The following is a 24,256-nucleotide window of genomic DNA, read 5'->3' on the forward strand; positions in this document are numbered from 1 at the left end:
ATTATTTTTTGCTATGATTCTACCCCCGCCCTGCACTCCAGGGTCGGAATGACCACATGCGTGTTACCGAAATGCCCGGTAAAGGGGTACTTTTCACGTAACAAAGTCCGGCTCATAGATACACAAAATTGACTTTACACACCGGAATTAGGGGGTGTTTTCAAAAGGAGGGAACATGCATATGCGAACCCTAAATACCACTGAGTGTGGGGGGGGGGGGGGGGGGATTCTACACTTCTGGTGGGGTTAAAATGAATGGCGCACACAAGAAAATAATAATAGTCCAACTTAGAGATAAGTTCAACTTAGGATCTTTGTGAAACACCCCCCTGGCTTCTCCCTGCATACAATGGAGGCTGGCCAAAATCATCCTCTTTCTAAATTATGTGAATAAGAAAACTAAGAAAGAAAAAAATGCATGTTTTAAAGAGAAGGTTGAGTTCTGGGAAGAGGTGAAGAATAATTTGTGAGCATTATCATTGTATTATGCAAGTGTGGAAGAATATCAGATAAAAAAAGTTCCCTGAAAAGCATGGCTCTTCAAATGCCTTAATATTCTAAATATAGCATGTATCATCATAAAAATTGGGACGGATTTGTATCGTGTAGTCCCATATATACATCTTTCTGATGTGTACATTGTAACTTTACAAAGATTGGGCCAAATTTCATATCATTTTGATGATTTCAGAACCTTGCAGTACACACCAATACTTATGCTAGATGATCAACCCTTTCTGATCAATTCCACAACATTCCTTTCACAATGCACCAGAACTCAAATTTATCTTTAAATCTTTAAAATGTTATTTTGTTTAATACTAAAATACATTGCAGAAGGCATAGAAATGCTATATCCTGCTCTTATTGGGTCTTGGTAGTTATAAATCCCTCAGTGTTTGGCAGATACATTCTAACCAGATTAGAAAACAAGATGCCCATGCATAATCAACCACAACCCAAATCCTAACCCTTTACTTTGGACTAAATAGGGTACGAGCAATTGTCACCGGAGCAAATATCGGAGTGATTGTCGGGGTGAAAGTAGATTAATGTCCAGTCAGGGAACAGATGCAAAGATGAATGAAAGACATTCACATTTCAAGGTTTTTTGCTGTCAAGGTGTTTTTCATATTTTAATAATGAGCACTATTTTCTTTACTCAACACCCCATCCTTCCCCCCCCCCCCCCCCCCCCCCTGAGCAACAACTAAAAAGGTAAAATTGTGGTTCCCATCTTCTTCCTTTTGGCCAGGGGTAGAGGCCATCTTCTTCTTTTTTAAAGGTAGAATTGTGGTTAATTACCATCTTTGTTTTTCATATGTTTTTTTTGGTCAGGGTTGGGAGCCCGTGCCCATTACGCCCCCACCCTGCATCCGCCAGTCCTGCACATCCCAATTGGTAATATCGTATCGGGAGGAGAGACCAGGGACCTGTTTCACAAAGCCTTTTGGCAATATCAAATGACAAAAAAAAGTGAAAAATCTGCAGATAACCAATCAGAAGCAAGGATTTCAGTAGCTTATAACAAAAACAGTCATTTGTCACTGATAACAAGTTTTGTGAAACACCCCCCTGAGGGTTACAGTGACTCAGCTTGCTTTTCCCCTCCCAGGCACAGCTGATGCCAAATATTAATGAAAACGTCCTTCATCCAGAGGTTGGTAAAAACTTAAAAGTGCTTAAAGCCCCTTTGCACTAATTTGGCATGGAGGGATAGGACCTCCCTGCAAGGTCACTGGCAGGTGGTTATCTCATCAAATCAGCTCTCAGTTAACATAAGAAAAAGGGCATCATGGGGGATCAACGAGTACTGCTTAGGGCATTGTTGGCTGTATAGAGGGCCCAAGTAGCTATAAGTAGTGCAGGGGGGGCTTTAAAATCGTTTGCTCTTGATGGGCTTGGCATGTATTGGCTCTGTCCAATGAAGTGAAAACATGAAGATGAGTGAGAGAAAGGCAAAGAGTCCAAACAGCGTTAACATCAACACACGAGGGATAAAGGTCTGATCCGTAATCTGCAGATGGAGAAACAGAAAGAGAGAAGATAAAGAAAATAATTGGAGAAGCACAATAAATAATAATTATATTTGCTTATATAGCGCCTAACACTTACTATTAGAAGTCTCTAAGCGCTCTACAATAATGCAGCATAATTACCCTGGCTTTAGCAGTGCAGCTGATACATACGCTGCGTTTCAAGAAATAAATTCCTACCAAGTCCCCATTTACTTCACCTGGGTGGAGTGTAGCAAATGTAGATCAATGTCTTGCCAAAGGACATTAGTGCCGCAGCGGAACTCAAACCGCAGACCTTGTGATCGACAGTCCGGCGACGTATCCACTCTACCATGGCACCTCTTCAAAATGCATAGTAGTGGGTTCTCATGGGGAATCGGACACCATATGGTGTTTACTCCATATATCAGGTGATATCAAATCACCAAGAGTGGACTTCACTTTTATGACAGACAGGTCTTGTGTAATGAATTGTGTCCTAGCCTACCACCTTATGGAATTCTCATCATATATATACATCAAATTTCCCTCACCCTTGAGATATAGGCAAGTTGGAGCATTTTCTGGTGGGACTGAAGGGTTCGCTGCTTCAAAGACCTTTGGACACACAGACAAGTTTATTAGTAATTCCACTAAATTTAGTGCCAGCGAATTATAATGCAATATACATAGACACTGTCTACTGTGTGGCTTTAATAACCTGCTGCACTATTGGTAGTAGAGGGAAACCATGGCATAATGGTCCTCCTTTACATTCTCAAACACTTATATTGGGAGGAGAGACCTAAGGGTCACAGAGATTCAGTTTGCTTGGCCTCACGCAAGGCGTGGTAACTCAGTCGGTAGAGCAGTAGTCTCGTAATACGGTGACCCGGGATCGAAAACCAAGCCGATGCGCTAGTGCCCTTTGGTAAGGCATTAATCCTCACTACCAGGTCCATCTCAGAGGACCTTAAGCCGTCGGCCCTGTGGTTGCTTACTTACAAGCATTTATGCTTTCTTAGCAGTCAGGTAAAATAAACACCATCACCATCATAATCCAAGATGGCGGCCCATCATCATCATCATCATCATCATCATATAATTATGTAATCATGGTAATTCAGGGAAATATCAAATTATTCAAAAATACATGTATATTCATATGTACACTTGGCATTCCATACTTAGTCGGTGGATTAAAGGATGGAATAAAGTTAGTCCGCTTTCGAGAATACCACCCTTGAAGATTGTTTAAAAATGGGACTGGGTTGAAACTCCATTTGTCAAAAGAAAATTGTTTTCATGTTATGCTGGGAACCAGATCATAGAACTTTCCAGCGTTTGAAATCCTTGTAATTACTGAATGGGCATGAGGCCCTCTGGTGGGCTATACCTAAACTTACTCTTCCTTGGAAATGATTACATTTTATACCTCTTGTATAAAGAAAACACCCCTTATTTGTAATTGAGTGGCCAATCTTTCTAATCGAGCTCACTACTGATTGGACAGTATTCCTTAGGATGGACTGTACCAATACCCAGTCAGGGTTTTGATCTGCTACTCACTCACCCTGATATCTGATGGTTGAGGGATTGAATCTTCTCTGGGGATGAAGACAAGGATGAGCGTGATGATGATCACCAGGAATACTAGCCCAAATGATGCACCTCTGGGAGACAAAACGATAGAAGAAGGAGAAAGGGTAACAATGAACGAAAGAAGAATGGATAGTAGAAAACGAGAACGAGAATGAAATCGAACATATGAAATCACATGATCATCACCAATTGTTTTTATTTGTGTATATGAACAGTTGTCTTTTTAACCAAACCAGTATTTTATCTGTCATAGTTTCAATGTACGATAATGTAGATACATGCATGTTTTGTGAATGGATATTCTTTCCTACTTATATGTATCCTTGATCATTGTAAACACATACATTTCAACTTTTTAACTGCAGCATGTGCATCATTGTACTCTATGTTTTTTTTAAAATAAAACCTTGAATTGAATTTTAAAAAAAAAAGAAGGAATTTACACATTCTTGTGATGTTGGAAACATTTTTTCTTCCAAAAAGAAACTTCACTGAAACTAAATTTTTAAGAACTCAACTATGTGATCAATGATCTAGGCTGAATAACAAACCACTTTGGTAGGACCCATTTTGTAAAATACATGTACTAGTGTTTCCCACATGGATTCCTGACAGAACTTATTGTGAGGCTCATTGACTGTGAGCTATTTTGCATTCTAGAAAAGCTCTAAAAAATCCTGAACTATGGCATGAAATATGGCTTAGAAACAAGCAAGGGCCTGAATTCAGACTTTTGCCTGAAAGCTTACAACCCTGGGGAGTGTTTCACAAAGACTAAGATCGACTTTAAGTTGGACTAACTAAACTATGGCAGGCCATACAGTGTACATGCCACTGGTTGCTCTCATCATCGGTTTTTCAATTATGATCTTTAGATAATATTTTTTCCTTCAATTTTGAACTACTATAAAGAAGGTGAATTCTTTAGATTTGTGACCACAATTTGTACGTCCCTTGAGAGACCAATGCAAATATGGTGAGAGCAACAGTGGCATGAACGGCCTGCCATCTAGTTAAGTCCAACTTCTCAGCAGCGTTTGGAGAGCTCTTCAGGTGCTATGCCGGGGCTGTATTTAAGCGTTTTGTAATTTATAATAATCATTACTTCGAATGTTTCCAAGCATTGAATTTAGATTTTGTCGAATCAAAGTTTCAACTTTGCAATAATTAAAATAAATTTAGTCTTTAAAATCAATGAATATCTACTTTAAGCCGTCAGTCTTCTGGTTGCTTACTAATAAGCATTTATTGCTTTCTTAGCTGTCAGGTAAAATAACCACCACTATCACTATTTGGTCTATTGCTGGTCGGTCAGTGTGAACAAAGGCAATAACAGGCCACGGGAACAAACCTCAATTCATCAGCTCTAGAGAAGACAGCAAAGCGTAAAGTAAAATGCCAAGAGCCAAGAATCTGTAAATACTGAGAAATGAATATACTGGTACACCTCTATCCCACCAACAAGTTCTCTAAATGATTTTACCCACACCCATTCACAGCTATCTAATCTTTATTTGGTTTACTTTCGGTCCGGTTACGGACTACATCTGTATGAATGGGGCATAATTAACGGAGTCAGGCTAACTCGGACCCGGGGAAAACTCAGCCAAACGGTCAGTTTTTGCAGGTTTAGGGTAAGGGTTAGGGTTAGAGTTAGAGACTAGAGTTAGGGTTGGGTAAAATGACCAAAAACTGACCATTTTTGCAGCGGGGCGGAGTTGTCCCAGAGTCTGAGTTAGCCCGGATCCTAATTAACAAGACACAAACCTCAATTTATCAGCCCTTGAGAAGACAGCGCAGAGCAGAATGGCAAGAGCCCATAGTATAGCTAGAACAAAGAGGCCAGTTCCTACTCCAAATATAAGAGCCATGTTGATTGGCTGCTGCTTACTATACACCAGCCACTGTCAATGTATGGACATCGCTGTCTGAAAGGAGAAAAGAGAAAGAAAATTATCCATGTATTCCACCTTTTAATACTAAACCAATGACTACTTGTGAACATCATAGTTTGAAGGGAAAAGGGAAAATTTGGGGTTTCCTTTTAAAAAAGATAAATTTCAGATAAATTTCAGATAATTATATTGTTCTCCTAAATAAAGCTCTGACCAGATTGCACTTGAAAATGCATGCTAGCATTACAAAATGTACAAAGTAGGGCTACAAACATATTGGGGTGATTCCATTTACTGTATTTTGCCAGACACAAGTAATTTATGGAACAAATTGCCCAAAGAACTTCAAATATGCCCAACAGTATCAATTTTCAAAAGAAAGCTCAAGAAATATCTTGTAAATGAATGTGTATAACTAGTATTTTTTTTTTTTTTACATAAATGCCTTTCCTTTTCTTTTGTTGTTGTAATGGAGTTGTCTGGTTTAATTCTGTATATTGATGCTTTGTGTTATTTTAATCTCTGTATTTCTATCTTGTTTTTAGTATATTTAAGAAACTTTTTAAGTAAATTTTATTATCTCTGGGAATAACCTTGATAGGCCATTGGCCTTTGTTTTCCCCACCATATTATGGTTTAAATTAAAGATGTTTCATTTTAACGTTTGTTAAGCCACTGTCCAATATTGGCCTTCTTCTTCTTCTTCTTCTTCTTCTTCTGTAGGTCTAGACCTACATGTCGACAGACTTGTTAGACTAGTCCATATAAAGATCAGGTGCAGGAAAGAGTGATTTTGGACAAATTTTAGATGTTGTTTACCTACTTCTCCACGGGACCCTAGCTAAGGGAGCAAATTAAGGCTCCCTCGAATAATATCATAACAGACATTTCGAGGGAGCCCGACTGGTGGTGGTGGTCACTCCAGCAAAGCATAGAGAGTCCATGCTAATGCGTATGGACCTCTAGCACTGCATGTATGTGGTATGCACGGGGTGGATTTTTTTTAGTATTAAGATCATAAAATGTAAGACAAATACAACATAACATAGGTTATGTTATATTTGTCTTACATTTTACAGTATTTAAGATTATTAAATTATTTTTATAATAGAAAAAAAGAATTCAAAACTAACTTTTAAAGCCCTTTTTCCTCCTTCTTTTACAGAGACGGCAGCATGATTCCCTCCTCGATTGCGATGACATCAAAACTGCGCACTTTACGCACACCATACACTGACTTCTACATGCGCTACAATTCGCCACAAAGACAGCTCGCCCCTGAACAACTCGACACAATACCCTCCCTGGATATCTTGCCACAATACCCTGGACAACTCGACCGTAGCAAGTTGTGCAGGGTATTGTTGCGAGATGTCCAGGGTATTGTGTCGAGCTGTTTTGGGGCGGGTTGTTTTTTTGGCGAGTTGTCTAGGCCCCGGTGAAAACATACGTGACGTGGCTCTTGCGCAACATCTGACGGGTAGTTTTCTTATCTCGCAGACGTTTTCATTTATTGCTTTATCGCAGGTTTAAAGCACCTAGGCCTCTTATTCCGTACAAATTTCTAGATAGACTTTCGAAATGCTTATTATTAGTATCATTATTAATATTATTATTATTAAGACCCCAAAATTGCTAAATTGAATATTATACTTTGGAATTATATAGTAATGCTCCGCCACCTCTGTCGGCTAATAGTTGGGCTGAAATGTATACCAAACTCTAAAAACGCTCGTACGCAATAGCCTACCGCTGAGCTGTGTACACAACCGATCGCGTCCATATCAACATGCATATATTCGGACGTAAGCGGTCGCGAACGGTCTTTAAAAACAAAGGTCATAAAATCCGAAAATGGCGCACGTTAGCTGAATTGCGGATGGGCTATAAGCAAACAAGTAGGCCAGATGTCTGGAAACCAAGGAAATTTACACTAACGAAACTTGTAAGTTCCTAAACCTAAGGCCAAGGATCTGTATCCTGGGCATATCGCCAACCCAAGCTTGAGGTCAGCTATCACCATTCGAGCCCAGATCTCCTGCAAAGTCTACCTGACCCAAGTCAGGCTTGTCAGGATCGGGAAGGCAACTGATGACTGCTGCCGTCTGTGTCGGGTAGAGCGAGAGGATGTTGAGCACCTTGTTGCAACTTGCCCAGCCCTATCATCTGTGCGTCAAGACCTTATTAATCGTATTAAGGATAACCTCAACACAAAGCAGTTTGCTCAATATTTCGAGTCTGCGCCTGCGCTGTTCTTGGAGTCAGTGCTATTTCTCCCTGCTGGGCACATCAGCAGTAGTGCCAAAACACAGCTGCATACCCTTATCCTTTATTTTATACGCAACCTTCACACAACCCGTCAAAATCTACTTAACGACCTCCCGGTGGGGTCACTCCCCTGCAAAGAGTGACACGTATGACCGTTACCACCAATGCATATAACCCCCTTTTGCGGTCAATTTCAAGGACATTTTGTGAAATTTAACCCCCTTTTTTACGTCAAAACAAGGACAAAATCGTACTTTGGAATACCCCTATTTATAAGATTGTAAGGACACTTTCGCAAATTTACCCCTATTTTACCATATTTCAAGGACAAGACTCGGCTCCGAGAATTTTTCTTCCCGGTTTTCTCTTTTCCCTTTTTCTGACCCCTATTTATCAATTTCGGGGACACCTGTGCCCCCCTATTTTTCTTTATTTCGAGGAATATTTTGTCCGCGGACATTGCTTGAAATTGACCCCTTTTTCCGCGATTTTGGTAACGGTCATGCGGTCCGGAAGTCACATTGAGTGACCCCACCGGGAACGACCTATAGAAAGCCATTTATGTAACTTCGGCAGACTCACAGTGCCGACGATCTCCGACCTGAGCGGAGGAAGGATACAAGAGAGAGAGAGAGAGATGGGTTATATCCCATTTAGTATTAGTAGGACATTTGAAAGTATCATACCGCAGGCTGAATATTCCGCAGGCTTTCAAATGTGTCGCGTTAATGTGCTGGTGCCAGTGTTGCCTGTTTTACTACACAGTCAGGATAGTGATGCTCCTATGTGTGGTGGTGGTGTGTCATTGCGAATTCGTCATTGCACTGTCCAATATTCACAAGACAATTCATAACAAACATATATCACTATCGATGGGACTGCACTTTAAAAATACGAGAATCACTACTATCGTCGACAATTCCAGTTTGTATCAGTCAATGAAAACAAAGAAAGGTAGACTATGCCTACTCACCATAATGACCTTTTCCAAATGATAAAAAGGATGAATGTGCGCAAAAGGAGAAACACATATGCATCTTTCTACATCTGAGTTTTTGAATGCTTTGCACCTAGCGTAGCGGCGCCTAGATCTAGAGTCTAGTATATTCATGAGAATCCGGGCTAACTCGGCCCACGGGACTACTCGGCCCAGCTGGAAAAACTGGGCCGAGATGTCCCGACCTGATTAATCGATCGAGAGATACCAATGTGTACATGTTTGTGCTCTTTGTGACTTAATAATGCCCTTTCCAACCTAAATCTTTAATGGAATTGTGTAAAATGATACTAATGAAGACAATCTATGACTTATCTTTAGGTAAAATGACAAAAAAATGACATTTCGGACAATTTACTCACAGCTCGCAATCCGCATTGCCGCACGTACATTAAATGTGCGTTGTATCTACTCGGACCACTGAAATTCGAGCAGTGTTTTTGTCGGTAAATCACTGCAAAAATATCATTTTTATCTCGTATGAAGGTCCATTTTTTATTCCTGACACAGATTTCATTATTGAGAAGTCGAATATAGTACATTTTAGACGAGATGGTTGATGTTTGTTGACATTCATTCGTCCTGGCCGTAAATTAGCAGACTACTGCCTAGTGTTACCGCAGCAGCTCAGCTCAGTGTGCAGCTAGCCGTACAGCGCCGCCGGCCGGGTCTGCGGGGGAATTCACTGACTCGTGCCGGGCTGCTGCACTGCATTGCATGATTGTACTGCCCAATTTGATCGAGTGATGTGAGTATAACTAATCAAACTAGATCTATATCTACTGTATTATCATTATTCATTCCGAGTAGAATATCCAATTTGATTTAGTGAGTAAACTAGACCTAGATCTATATCTACTGTAGCTACATCATTATCATATTCTAGATTACCTGTACAGGCCTCGAATTACATCAAATTTGGGTCAAGGCCACTTTTTTGTGAGGGCACAAATCCACTGAAAGGGGCACAAATCTATCCTAAGGGGCACTATGGCCAGCGTGGAAAGTGCGCGTGAAATCACCTCACGCCGTTGTTTTCAAGGTGGGGGGGGGGGGGGATATGTGCACCCAGGGGCGGATCCAGGATTTCTTCCTGGGGGGGGGGGGGGGGGGCTACGACTCAGCCAGCCGCTGAATAAGCGGGGGGGGGGGGGGGGGTAAGAGGACACTTTTTTGTTTTTTGGTCTCGAAATTTGAAAATTTGACATTTTGTTCCCTTTGAGGTGGGGGGAGGGGTGGGTGGGGGGGTGAGGTCACTTTTTTTAGATCAGCCATTGGCATAATTTTTTTTGTGTGTGAGTTTCATTTAAAAAAAAAAAGGGGGGGGGTTTGCTCCAAAATACAGACATAAAAAAAACCGAAAGGGGGGGGGGGGGTTAACGCCCCAAACCCCCCCCCCCCTGCGTACGTGCCTGCTCGTCTGAATACAGTTCCCCTCCTTTTACGTTTTTTACCTTTTACGTTTCATTAAATCATTAGAGAAAGAAGAGGATTCGTTGTACCGTTTTTTACTCTTAATCCTCATCTAAATTCATCCCCCCCCCCCTTCCCCCGCAAAGCTCGGAAGCTTTTACGTTTCATTAAATCATTAGAGAAAGAAGACGATTCGTTGTCTCGTTCTCGACTCTTAATCCTCGTCTGAATTCAGTTCCCCCCCCCCCATCCGCTCGCGCAAAGCGCGAAAGCTTTTACGTTTTATTAAATCATTAGAGAAAGAAGACAATTCATTGTATCGTTCTCGACTTTTAATCCTTGTCTGAATTTCAAAAATGTTTTTTGTCTGCTCCTTTTTCTTCATACGTCCTCTTCCTTTTCTCTCCTCTCTTTTTTTGGCTTTTTTTTTGGGGGGGGGGCGCCCCCACTGCCCCCCCCCCCTGCCTGCGGTCATATTAACATCTTTTGATACCTTGTTCGCCCCCGGAAACTCATGGGTTGAAGGCAAATTACGGTCAGATAAGCATTCAGGGGCCCGCCTCAGGGCCCCTGGTGGAGTCGAGGGTGCGGAAACCCCTGAATTTCAGGGGTTTCAGGCATTTGATTACGGTCAGATGAACATATTTTTATACCTTATTTGTGACACTGGCAGGATACTGATTGGCGTGAGGTCCAGCGGGCGGAGCCCCCAGAAGCCCATGGGTTTAAAGCATTACGTTACCGTCAGATTAGCATCCAGTGGGGTCCAGGGGGCAGAGCCCCCGGAAGCTCAGGGTTTAAGCATTTGATTACGGTCAGATGAACATGTTTTTATACTTTATTTGTGACACTGGCAGGACACTGATTGGCGTGAGGTCCAGCGGGCGGAGCCCCCAGAAGATCAAGGGTTTTAGGCACTAAATTGAAGTCAGATGAGTATCAAGAGGCCTGCCAAAGGGCCCTTGGTTGGGTCCCGAGGGCAGAGCCCACGGAAGCTCAGGGGTTTTAGGCGTTTAATTACGATCAGATGAGCAATTTTTGATACCTTATTTTGTTGAGAAACTGGTAGTTAACTATTTTTTCTTTCTTGCTCTCTTTCTTTCTATTTCTCTTTAAAATGCTTTTCAAAAAAAAATGGGGGGGGGGGGGGGGAGCTGAAGGGGGGGGGGAGTTTCCCCCTTTGACGTTTCATTGAATTATTAGAGAAAGAAGATGATTTGTTGTACCGTTCTTGACTCTTTATCCTTTTCTGAATTCCAAGGGAAGCGCGGAAGCTTAGACGTTTTTAATAAATTATTAGGGAAAGAAGACGATTCGTCTCGAACTCGACTACCGGTATTATCCTTTTCTGAACTCAATTCACACCCCTCCCGCGCGATGGGCGGAAGCTATGACGTTTTAATTAAAACGTATGGGAAAGAAGACGATTCTTTGTACCGTTATCTCGACTCTTAATCCTTTTCTGATTTAATTCCAGACCCTCCTCCCGAGAAAAATCCAAGTTTTTCACTGATTAAAAACTGTGAAAACGCACCAAAAAAGGTCACAACGCGAAGTAAAGATGTTGAACCAACGATGGGTAAACAAAACTTCCTGATATTGATTGGTTCAAATAAAAAGGATGGATTGAAAAACTAAGCCTGAGTCATTACGGTTTTTGTGCCAAACGTTTCAGTCATTTGGATGAAGACATTCTTTCATATCTCCGTATCGGCAATTAAGTCCCGCCAATTAATTTAGGAGTTCCATAGTAGAAATTAAGTCTCGCCAATAATTATTGTTTTAGATCTCCGTAGGGGCAACAAAGTCTTGCCGACTATTATTGTTTTTAGAGCTCCGTAGGGGCAACAAAACCTTGCCCACTATTATTGTTTTTAGAGCTCCGGAGGGGCAACAAAACCTTGCCGACTATTATTGTTTTTAGAGCTCCGGAGGGGCAACAAAACCTTCCGTTAATTATTGTTTTTAGAGCTCCGGAGGGGCAACAAAACCTTGCCGACTATTATTGTTTTTAGAACTCCGGAGGGGCAACAAAACCTTCCGGTAATTATTGTTTTTAGAGCTCCGGAGGGGCAACAAAACCTTGCCGACTATAATTGTTTTAAGAGCTCCGTAGGGGCAACAAAACCTTCCGGTAATTATTGTTTTTAGAGCTCCGGAGGGGCAACAAAACCTTGCCGATAAATATTTTTTTTAGCGCTCCGGAGGGGCGACAAAACCTTGCCGACTATTATTGTTTTTAGAGCTCCGGAGGGGCAACAAAACCTTGCCGATTATTATTGTTTTTAGAGCTCCGTAGGTGCAACAAAACCTTCCGGTAATTATTGTTTTTAGAGCTCCAGAGGGGCAACAAAACCTTGCCGATTATTATTGTTTTTAGAGGTCCGTAGGGGCAACTAAACCTTTCCGATAATTATTGTTTTTAGAGCTCCAGAGGGGCAACAAAACCTTCCGATAATTATTGTTTTTAGAGCCTCGGAGGGGCAACAAAACCTTGCCGATAAATATTGTTTTTAGAGCTCCGGAGGGGCAACAAAATCTTGCCGACTATTATTGTTTTTAGAGCTCCGGAGGGGCAACAAAACCTTGCCGACTATAATTGTTTTTAGAGCTCCGGAGGGGCAAATAAAACCTTCCGGTAATTATTGTTTTTAGAGCTCCAGAGGGGCAACAAAACCTTGCCGATTATTATTGTTTTTAGAGGTCCGTAGGGGCAACAAAACCTTTCCGATAATTATTGTTTTTAGAGCTCCGGAGGGGCAACAAAACCTTCCGATAATTATTGTTTTTAGAGCCTCGGAGGGGCAACAAAACCTTGCCGATAAATATTGTTTTTAGAGCTCCGGAGGGGCAACAAAACCTTGCCGACTTATCATTGTTTTTAGAGCTCCGGAGGGGCAACAAAACCTTCCGATAATTGTTGTTTTTAGAGCCTCGGAGGGGCAACAAAACCTTGCCGACTATCATTGTTTTTAGAGCTCCGGAGGGGCAACAAAACCTTGCCGACTATCATTGTTTTTAGAGCTCCGGAGGGGCAACAAAACCTTGCCGACTATCATTGTTTTTAGAGCTCCGGAGGGGCAACAAAACCTTGCCGACTATCATTGTTTTTAGAGCTCCGGAGGGGCAACAAAACCTTCCGATAATTATTGTTTTTAGAGCCTCGGAGGGGCAACAAAACCTTGCCGACTATCATTGTTTTTAGAGCTCCGGAGGGGCAACAAAACCTTTTTGAACATTACAAGTCGGGTTGGCTTACGATGACTATAATGTCGGCAAAACTTTTGTGGATTAAAATATTGTGGCCGTAAACGGTTTGATTTTGAAAAGGGCATTCCGGCCAGTGAGAGGGGCATGGCGGCAAATTGCCGATTGCCGGTGGGTAATTCGAGCCCTGCCTGTAGTCATTCAGAGTAGAATATCCGATTAATGAAGGAATGGAATTTTTCTTTTTTCATAATCGGATAATCATATTTTACTCCTAAAAGTCAGAGACTTGATAAATAGCTAGATCTAACGTAAGGGCCTAGCCTAGTACTCTAAGCAGATTCTTCAGTGAGCTGAAGAATCGCCTTATTTTTTTGGAGGGGGCTGCTTCAAAAAAATTCTACGAAATTAAGAAGGTATTGGCTTCGAGTTTTTTGTATAAATAATGCAGCCCCCACCACCCCCCCCCAAACAAACCAAAAAATCTCCTTTTTGTTCCCTTTTTCTGGGAATCAAAGAGATATATACAAAGCAAAGCAATTAAGACATGATATTGCAATGACGTGCCGGTGCATGGAGGGGCAGGGGCAGAGGCGGCCCTCCCGGGGGTGGGGGGGGGGGGCACAATGCCCCCCCCCCACTTTTTCAGATACCCCAAAAGTGCCCCTTTTCCTTTGACAAGTGCCCCTATTACTTAGTAAAAGTGCCCCTTCCCCCTTTTCACCTCTGACGAGTGCCCTTTTTTATTTTTGACACGTGCCCCTTTTCCTTCGGCATGTTCCCATTTTCCTTTGCAATAAGTGTCCATTTTCCATTCTCATAAATCTTGAAATAATCTTTAATAAGTGCCCTTTTTAATCTTTTTTTCAAACATGTCCTCATTTTTATTTAATTGTTCTAACTTCGTTTATTTATTTAGGTTTTTTTTTGCCTTGTAACTTGCATATATGAAATAATACGTACCAATACCACAACACAAGGAATGGTGTGGCGTGTCATCTGTACTGGTTTCTGCATGTTACAATTTTTTTTTGGGGGGGGGGGGCTGGGGGTTAACAGATTTATAACTGATATCTGTGTACCTGTATAAATATGTATACTATAAATAAATAATAAATAAAAAAAAAATTGCATTACCACAACGTGGCATAAAATTAATACACGATTACACCTGCTTATCAATTGTTATTATGAGTCTGCTTGACGTCATATTGTTGGAATTTGTATCTTGGAGTCGTAAACAAATAATGTTTATTGCTATTATGTGTGTTTTTCAAACATGTCCTCATTTTTATTTAATTGTTTTAACTTTATTTTTTTAGATTTTTTTTGCCTGGTAAATTGCATATGAAATAATACGTACCAATACCACAACACAAGGAATGGTGTGGCGTGTCATCTGTACTGGTTTCTGCATGTTACAATTTTTTTTTTTGGGGGGGGGGGCTGGGGGTTAACAGATTTATAACTGATATCTGTGTACCTGTATAAATATGTATACTATAAATAAATAATAAATTTAAAAAAAATTGCATTACCACAACGTGGCATAAAATTAATACACGATTACACCTGCTTATCAATTGTTATTTTGAGTCAGCTTGACGTCATATTGTTGGAATTTGTATCTTGGAGTCGTAAACAAATAATGTTTATTGCTATTATGTGTGTTTTTCAAACATGTCCTCATTTTTATTTAATTGTTTTAACTTTATTTATTTAGATTTTTTTTTGCCTTGTTAATTGCATATGAAATTATACGTACCAATACCACAACACAAGGAATGGTGTGGCATGTCATCTGCATGTTACAATTTTTTTTTTTGGGGGGGGGGGCTGGGGGTTAACAAATTTATATCTGATCTTGTGTACCTGTAAATATGTACATACTATAAATAAATAATGAATACAAAAATAAAATTGCATTTTCCACAACGTGGCATAATACATAATGGAGACAATGTTGATGATGTAAGGGATGGAGATGATGAGAGGGATTGGTGAGGGATGGAGATGATGAGAGGAATGGAGACGATATTGAAAATGAAAGGGATGGAGACAATGTGAGGGATGGAGGTGATGAGAGGGATGGAGACAATGTGAGGGATGGAGATGATGAGAGGGATGGAGACGATGTGAGGGATGGAGAATTGGAGATGACGAGAGGGATGGAGACAATTTTAATGATGTAAGGGATGAAGACGATATTGATGATTAGAGGGATGGAGACGTCTCCATCCCTCCCGTCTCCATCCCTCTCATCGTCACCATCCCTCTCACCATCTTGTCACCATCTCCATCCCTCCCATCATCTTCATCCCTCACACTGTCTCCATCCCTCACACCGTCTCCATCCCTCACACTGTCTCCATCCCTCTCATCATATCCATCCCTCTCATCATCTCCATCCCTCTCATCTTCATTCCTCACACCGTCTCAATCCCTCACCAATCCCTCTCATCAACAGCGTCTTCATCCCTTACATCATCAACATTATCTCCTTCCCTCTCGTCACCTCCATCCCTCACCAATCCCTCTCATCATCTCCATCCCTCTCATTGTCTCCATCCCTCTCATCGTCTCCATCCCTCTCATCCTCTCCATCCCTCACATTGTCTCTTTCCCTCTCATCATCTCCATCCCTCACCAATCCCTCTCATCATCTCCATCCCTCTCATTGTCTCCATCCCTCTCATCGTCTCCATCCCTCTCATCATCTCCATCCCTCTCATCATCTCCATCCCTCACATTGTCTCTTTCCCTCTCATCATCTCCATCCCTCTCATCATGTCCATCCCTCTCATCATCTCCATCCCTCTCACCATCTCAATCCCTCACATCATCTTCATCCCTCTCATCATCTCCACCCCTCTCATCATCTCCATCCCTCTCACCATCTCCATCCCTCTCATCATATCCATCCCTCTTATCATCTCCATCCCTCTCATCTTCATTCCTCACACCGTCTCAATCCCTCACCAATCCCTCTCATCAACAGCGTCTTCATCCCTTGCATCATCAACATTGTCTCCTTCCCTCTCGTCACCTCCATCCCTCACCAATCCCTCTCATCATCTCCATCCCTCTCATTGTCTCCATCCCTCTCATCGTCTCCATCCCTCTCATCATCTCCATCCCTCACATTGTCTCTTTCCCTCTCATCATCTCCATCCCTCTCATCATGTCCATCCCTCTCATCATCTCCATCCCTCTCACCATCTCCATCCCTCTCATCATCTTCATCCCTCTCATTATCTCCATCCCTCTCATCATCTCCATCCCTCTCACCATCTCCATCCCTCTCATCATATCCATCCCTCTCACCATCTCCATCCCTCTCATCATGTCCATCCCTCTCATCATCTCCATCCCTCTCACCATGTCCATCCCTCTCATCATCTCCATCCCTCTCACCATCTCCATCCCTCTCACCATGTCCATCCCTCTCATTGTCTCCTTCCCTCTCATCATCTCCAACCCTCACACCGTCTCCATCCCTCTCATCATCTCTATCCCTCTCATCATCTTCATTCCTCACACCGTCTCCATCCCTCACCAATCCCTGTCATCAACAGCGTCTTCATCCCTTACATCATCAACATTGTCTCCTTCCCTCCCATCACCTCCATCCCTCACCAATCCCTCTCCATCCCTCTCATCATCTCCATCCCTCACATTGTCTCCATCCCTCTCATCATCTCCATCCCTCACCAATCCCTCTCATCATCTCCATCTCTCACATTGTCTCCATCCCTCTCATCATCTCCATCCCTCTCATCATCTCCATCCCTCTCATCATCTTCATCCCTCTCATCTCCATCCCTCTCCATCCCTCTCATCATCTCCATCCCTCTCATCATCTCCATCCCTCTCATCATCTCCACCCCATGTCATGTAAATTGAAATTTAATTATGAAATTTAATTCTTTGAATGGAATATCATTTTAATTTGATTCAATTTATTTTTAAAAGTTATTTTTGGTTACTAAATAGTAATCAATTATACTGCTTTATTGCTGATTTTTTTTTTTTTTTTTTTTTTTGGGGGGGGGGGGGGGGAGTGAAAATTAGTTTTGACCCCCACCCCCCCCCCCTCCACACACACACACACTTTTTCGTTGGGAGGAGGGCGAGTCCCCTGCCCCCACTTCTGGCGCCTATGATCGCAAGAATGGCTGGATTTCTGAAAAAGGGGCACCTACAAAGGGACACATCAACAATAATAAAAATCATTTTTAGATATTTGTATAAAGGCCTACGCCTTCGTCAAGATTGTGAATACATTACCACGAATGACATCAATATTTGTTTATTTCTTTACGTGGAACAACATTATTGTTTAGGCAACATACTTCGCGATTTGGTGTGATGGACTGAATATCGATTTTCGAGCAAGCGAGCTAAAAGTATAAGGTCCCATTTGAAAAATTACATGATGAATATTAAAGACAATTTAATGAAGAAAGACTGAAAAGTTCTTTTATGTAATTATGAGTAATATTATAATTAAAACATCTGAGAAAGAAACGTAGGCACTTATTAGAAGGAGAAAGGACATGTACAAAATGATAAGGGGGCACTTTAGGGGAACCTGAAAAAGTGGAGGCACAGTGCCCCCCCCCCCCCAACCAAGAATGCCGCCTCTGACTGTGGGCAAAAGTGCGAAACTAACCCAGAAAATCTAGAAATAAACCAAATTTCAATTTTATTTCACGGGTCAACTGCCCCCTTCCCCATCAGTACGCCAGTGCTTCCAGTAGGCCTATCCTTCCATGAATTCCTACCATTAAACATTATCAGAAGGGAAAAGGACATGTACAAAGAATAAGGTGGCACTTTAGGGGAACCTGGAAAAGTGGGGGCACAGTGTCCCCCCCCCCCCCACCAAGAATGCCGCCTCTGACAAAACTAACCCAGAAAATCTAGAAATAAACCACATTCCAATTTTATTTCGTGGGTCAACTGCCCACCCCCCCTCCCCCTATCAGTACGCCAGTGCTTCCAGTATCCTACCATTAAAAAAATTCTGGGACGGAAAAATGCAGCTGTTATAGACCTCTAGATCAAAAGTATATTATTGTTACAAGGGAAATCAACTTTATTCTTTGTAATGACTGTGTTTTTAAAAGCACGAAAATCATGAAAAATCACAATTTCATTTCAATATATATTATTGTTACAAGGGAAATCAACTTTATTCTTTGTAATGACTGTGTTTATAAAAGCACGAAAATCATGAAAAATGACAATTTCATTTCAATATATATTATTGTTACAAGGGAAATCAACTTTATTCTTTGTAATGACTGTGTTTATAAAAGCACGAAAATCATGAAAAATTACAATTTCATTTCATTTTCGATCTAGAAATCATGATGGGAAAAAGTGTGGCGAGTTGTCCGAAAAGGCTGTGGCGAGTTGTCCAGGGTATTGTGGCGGGTTGTCCAGGGTATTGTGGCGGGATGTCCAGGGTTTTGTGGCGGGTTGTCTTGGGGCGGGTTGTCTTTGTGGCGAGTTGTCTGGACCCCGATTCGTTGTACCGTTCTCGACTCTTTATCCTTATCTGAATTCAGTTCCGTCCCCCCTTCCCGCGCGGAAGCTTTGATGTTTCATTAAATAATTAGAGAAAGAAGACGATTCGTTGTACCGTTCTCGACTCTTAATCCTTTTACTTCCTACGTCCTCTTCCTTTTTCTTTTTTTTTTTTTGGGGGGGGGGGGCGACCGCCCCCACTGCCCCCACTCCCTGGCTACGCGCCTGCCCCTCCATAATAAAAAAAAAGAAGGCGATTCTTCAGCTCACTTCTCTTACAGTACTAGGCTAGGCCCTTACGAGAGATCTAGCTATTTATCAAGTCTTTAACTTTTAGGAGTAAAATATGATTATCTGATTATGAAAAAAGAAAAATTCCATTCCTTCATTAATCGAATATTCTACTCTGAATGACTACAGGTAATCTAGTATATGATAATGATGAAGCTACAGTAGATATAGATCTAGTTTACTCACTAAATCAAATTGGATATTCTATTCGGAATGAATAATGATAATACAGTAGATCATAGATCTAGTTTGATTAGTTATACTCACACATCACTCGATCAAATTGGGCAGTACAATCATGCAATGCAGTGCAGCAGCCCGGCAGCGCGTTTCCGTTTTACACCCTGCCCTAGGCTTTTCGGCAAGAAATTACACGAAACATGCTGTATCCGAAGTCTAAGTTTGTTTATATCGACGTCAAGAATAGCGAAGCCAAAGCTTATGTACAATTTCAATTGGGGATGCGAGGGTCTTCTTGTTCAAGACGGTTTTCCCGATATATTATTGTTTTGTTATCGCTGGGCTAAATTTTGCGAGCTGATCACGCATCCTCACGCTCTTAGAGTATTGCGTATTAATGGATAAAAATAAATGATACGACTAGGAAGATCAACTAGTATAGAGAGTTAGCTAGCGCTACGTGACGTTTTCAGAGTTCTGGTGGTGTGCAGAGCGCCGAGGCAAGATGTGGACGACTAGACTCCGAATACCAGTCGGTTTGTAAAATTTTATTGGAGAAAAGCCTAGGGCAGGGTGTAAAACGGAAACGCGAGTCAGTGAATTCCCCCGCCGACCCGGCCGGCGGCGCTGTACGGCTAGCTGCACACTGAGCTGAGCTGCTGCGGTAGCACTAGGCAGTAGTCTGCTAATTTACGGCCAGGACGAAAGAATGTGAACAAACATCAACCATCTCGTCTAAAATGTACTATATTCGACTTCTCAATAATGAAATCTGTGTCAGGAATAAAAAATGGACCTTCATACGAGATAAAAATGATATTTTTGCAGTGATTTACCGACAAAAACACTGCTCAATTTCAGTGGTCCGAGTAGATACAACGCACATTTAATGTACGTGCGGCAATGCGGATTGCGAGCTGTGAGTAAATTGTCCGAAATGTCTTTTTTTTTTTCATTTTACCTAAAGATAAGTTATAGATTGTCTTCATTGGTACCATTTAACACAATTCCATTAAAGATTTTGGTTGGAAAGGGCATTATTAAGTCACAAAGAGCACAAACATATACACATTGGTATCTCTCGATCGATTAATCAGGTCGGGACATCTCGGCCCAGTTTTTCCAGCTGGGCCGAGTAGTCCCGTGGGCCGAGTTAGCCCGACTCCATTCATGAGATGTATGGAAATGAGGGGCCGGGGGGCCGGGGCGCGCCGCGGCGGAGCTGGGGGTCGAGCCAACAACTTTCTGTTCCTCGGACTTCGGTAAGTTGGAGTGGAGAGGACACAGGACGTGGCGTAGCGTGGATGAAGCGTGGGTGAATTCATCGAGGGGGCATTAATTTTTTTTTTTTTTATTTATTTATTTAAAAGAAAAATTATATATAGACCTATATATATATATAGATCTAGACCTATATAGAGATCTATAGATCTATATATTTGAATTTGAATTTGAATAATGACAGTACATATAAACAATCATACAGTGCAAAGAATAATACCGATACATGTATGCATAACATAAGAGTAATGTCGATTGAACAGTAATGGTTTTAAAACGATATTTTTTAGACATACATCTGCATAGACCTACTATTAAATGTACAAAAGATATATACATAAATATGTATATTACATGTTTAGGTGGGAACTAAAAGTTAGCACAAGTGCTAGTCGAGCCTAGTTCCATTCTTTGGCAAGATTTTTTCTGTTAATTTGTTTTTACATATGAATGTAAAACTTGTTTTTTTTTTTTTTTTTTTACATATATACAACAAAATAATACAATATCATGTAACTTTTTTTCTTTACTAAAATGAAAAAAGACAAATCTTTGAAGAAATAAAATCATCAATGTGTTCATAAAAATGAAAAAGATGTATTAATAAAAAATAATCATACAAATGTTCGTACATGCACAAATCCTGTAAAAGCTTATAGACCGCCGGGTGAGCCCCAAAATTCGTCAGTTTCGTGACCTCGGCTCGGCATCTACTTTCTTAATAGTGGATATTATCAAAGAATATATTTTGATATTATAGACACAACTCGTCAATCGAAAAAAATGCAAATAAGCTCAAAAAATGGAAAAAAGGTGCCTAAAATCTTTCTTTTTTTTCACGGAGGTTGTCCAATCACTGTGCATGTATCAAGTAAAGGTTACAGCGCTTCAAGCTTTTTAGCCAATCACAGGCAGTGTTGTGCACGTACCACTGGCGCGCGCTATTTCGAGCTTCAGGTGTAGTAATCTGTCGTCAACAACTGAATGTTTCAGAGGAAAACACAGGTTTTTGCTGTATGCATACAATTTCGACTCACATGAAGGTGATATCTTTCAGTGGGAAGAGTTACAGAAAATTCAAGGAGTGTGCAGATCTTTGGAAGGACGTCAGTTTTGGGTTTGAACTAGAAAACAAAATTGCTGCGATTGCGGTCAACTTCGACTTGACTCGTTCGAGCTGCAGACAGAGCAGTACTCGCCCGGCGCCTCGGGCGGCCGCGGAGGAGTGTACCAGGGAGGCCGTGTTCGAACTGCAACAAGTTCAACAAAAAAGAGGTAGGCCTAGATCTATGTCATTCCGAAGAAATGATTGTACAGTATTAATTATTTCAGCATGTTAAGAATAACTCTGATCCTATTCTTCTTCTTCTTCTTCTTCAAGATAATCTGCCTCCTTCAAATGAAGTGAAGATTCTTGCACTTATTACACCGGGGTTTAGTATTAGTCTTATACGAATAGTGCAATGGGTTCTTAGCGTGCCTCCATTTAATGTCCTATCGGAGGGACGGAGTGTTTTCCACTTGACATAACCTGCGTCTAAAAAGGGAAGGGGCACGTTAACACACAACGCAGGCCTCGGTCATCCGCCTGTGTGGGAGTCGAACCCGGGATCTTTGTCTACTTCTACTTCTACTACTTCTACTTCTAGATGTCATATGACTATTTCCCGGCCCTAAACGTTACAACTAGAATCAAGAAAAAAGAGAATCTAGATTAGAATATCTACCGGGTAATTTCTACTTTCTAAAAAAAAGGCTATGCTCTCGAAATTGAGGCCTAGCTGACTTGATCAAAGTGGTTGATCAAGTCAAATTGGATACTGGACAGGCTTGATTCTACATGTATACTACATTAGTACAGATCAGGTCTTCATAATTAATGTGGGTATTTATTGTCCACATATTGATTACGGTATCGTCTGAGAACAGCGTACTGGTGGGTTTTTTTTTGGGGGGGGGGGGGGGGTGAGGGGCCACTGTCCCCCTAAATTTCCACAATCAAGGTGGTTTTTTTTTGTGTTTTTGTTGTTGTATGTTTGAAAAATTCTGCATGGTGAGGCCCACAGTCCCCGTCAATATTTGACACATTTAAATTAATACGCCACTTGTGTTGGAGAATGAGCCTTGCCCTTGCCCTGGTGATCTTTTTTATTCATGATGAAAAATGTATTACAGTACCGTATGCCCTCCATGCTCTACACACAAAAAAACATTTCATAAAAATATGAGACACCTCCTTACGTTTTCTAATAAGCAGTTCTGAATAATTTCCACTGCTAGTGTCACTGCTAGTGTCACTGATGTCCAGTCCGTTCGCTTCCAGTTAGAGACAGTAACCAGTCAGCACAGATATTTTTTAAAATTTGTATTTTGATGATAGTTATATGCTAGATTCGACTCATACTGTAGGTTTTGTAGTGATGAATACTTTTTTTTAATAAATGATATTAAATGATCCTTGCTTTTATTTATTTTCAATAAAGGTATGTCCAACCAGGATACCATGCGGGCTGCTACAGGCACTTCTGCAACATTACAACAAATAAGTGAGCACAGATGAGATCAAGGCAAAGAAGGAACAATATTTAAATCATTGTATGTCACATTACTTGTAAATGTAAAGTTTTGTTTAGGAAATTCAATGTAAAGACCTTTCTTGTGATGCTCTTTTTTGCCAATTTCCGCCAGATTCGATAAAGCAGATAACTTGTATCAAATGGTATTCGGACAAATGTATGAAATTACCTGCTGAAAATTTTAAAGAACATGATTTAGATATATTAGACTGAAGAAGAATAGCAGAGGCTGGGACCCTGTCATCCATGAATTTTTAAATTTTATTTACAATGTATATTTTATGTGTGTTTTTGCTAATACATACGGGTACATACATGTTGTAATGCTTTTTGAGCAATTGCTTGAAAGAATGTTTGTTATTGAAAATATTACTTGTAAATGTAAAGCCTTTTTGGAAATTCAATGTAAAGACCTTTATTGCGATGCTCTATTTTGCCAATTTCCGCCAGATTCGATAAAGCAGATAACTTTTACTAAATGGCATTTGGACAAACGTATGAAATTACCTGCTGGAAATGTTAAAGAACATGATTTAGATAAACTGAAGAAGAATAGCAGAGGCTGCGACCCTGCCATCCATGAATATATAATTTTTTTTTAATCTATAACGTATATTTTATGTGTATTTTTGCTAAAACATACATACATGTGATCGCTTGAAAGAATGTTTGTTATTGAAAATATTTTAATGTGAATTGACAATGTGTTGTATAACTGATGATGAATCATTTCTCTACATCAACCCAAAGAGCAGTATCCATATACATTTGTAGTCAAGCAGGCTTACAATTTTATTGACCATGTATTTTGAGAATGTGAGATAGTAATATGTCATATATTTGATGTGAAACCAGATTATAATTGGTCAAACATGCCTTACAAACTTTGTTTTAAATTGTGATTTATTTTATTTAAAGATATGCCATTCCCTGAAATATATATTGAAGGGAATGACATAGAAAGAGATAGAGAGGTGGGAAAGAGTGAGGGGGGGGGGGGGGGGAGAGAGGGAATGG

At 40.9% G+C, this 24,256-nt stretch overlaps 1 protein-coding gene and 1 long non-coding RNA gene across 2 annotated transcripts; one reads left to right on the forward strand and one right to left on the reverse strand.

Annotated features, from left to right (window-relative positions):
* Window positions 1–1,184: 1,184 nt before the first annotated feature.
* LOC100890599 (transmembrane protein 218-like) lies at window positions 1,185–8,861 on the reverse strand. The gene is made up of 4 exons (XM_003726586.3): window positions 8,736–8,861; window positions 5,367–5,527; window positions 3,571–3,670; window positions 1,185–2,017 (listed from the first exon to the last, which is right to left on the reverse strand). The coding sequence occupies exons 2-4, from the start codon at window positions 5,468–5,470 to the stop codon at window positions 1,877–1,879; spliced, it is 345 nt and encodes a 114-aa protein (XP_003726634.1). The 5' UTR covers window positions 5,471–5,527; window positions 8,736–8,861; the 3' UTR covers window positions 1,185–1,876.
* A 12,460-nt stretch (window positions 8,862–21,321) lies between these two features.
* Window positions 21,322–23,830, forward strand: LOC115920860. The gene is made up of 2 exons (XR_004062578.1): window positions 21,322–21,938; window positions 23,147–23,830. It is a non-coding gene; the product is annotated as an uncharacterized LOC115920860 (long non-coding RNA).
* The last annotated feature ends 426 nt before the right edge of the window (window positions 23,831–24,256 follow it).

Source organism: Strongylocentrotus purpuratus, unplaced genomic scaffold, assembly GCF_000002235.5.
Source record: "Strongylocentrotus purpuratus isolate Spur 01 unplaced genomic scaffold, Spur_5.0 spur5_scaffold_1, whole genome shotgun sequence".
NCBI classification, from domain to species: Eukaryota; Metazoa; Echinodermata; class Echinoidea; order Camarodonta; family Strongylocentrotidae; genus Strongylocentrotus; species Strongylocentrotus purpuratus.

What these genes read in the sequence shown, in the direction of transcription:
- LOC100890599 (XM_003726586.3), bottom strand. Translation starts at nt 5,470, where the DNA reads ATGGCTCTTATATTTGGAGTAGGAACTGGCCTCTTTGTTCTAGCTATA. An exon ending in TCAAGGGCTGATAAATTGAG is followed by an intron (nt 3,671 to 5,366) that starts GTTTGTGTCTTG and finishes TTTGTCTCCCAG; the next exon opens with AGGTGCATCATTTGGGCTAG. An exon ending in CTCAACCATCAGATATCAGG is followed by an intron (nt 2,018 to 3,570) that starts GTGAGTGAGTAG and finishes CTCCATCTGCAG; the next exon opens with ATTACGGATCAGACCTTTAT.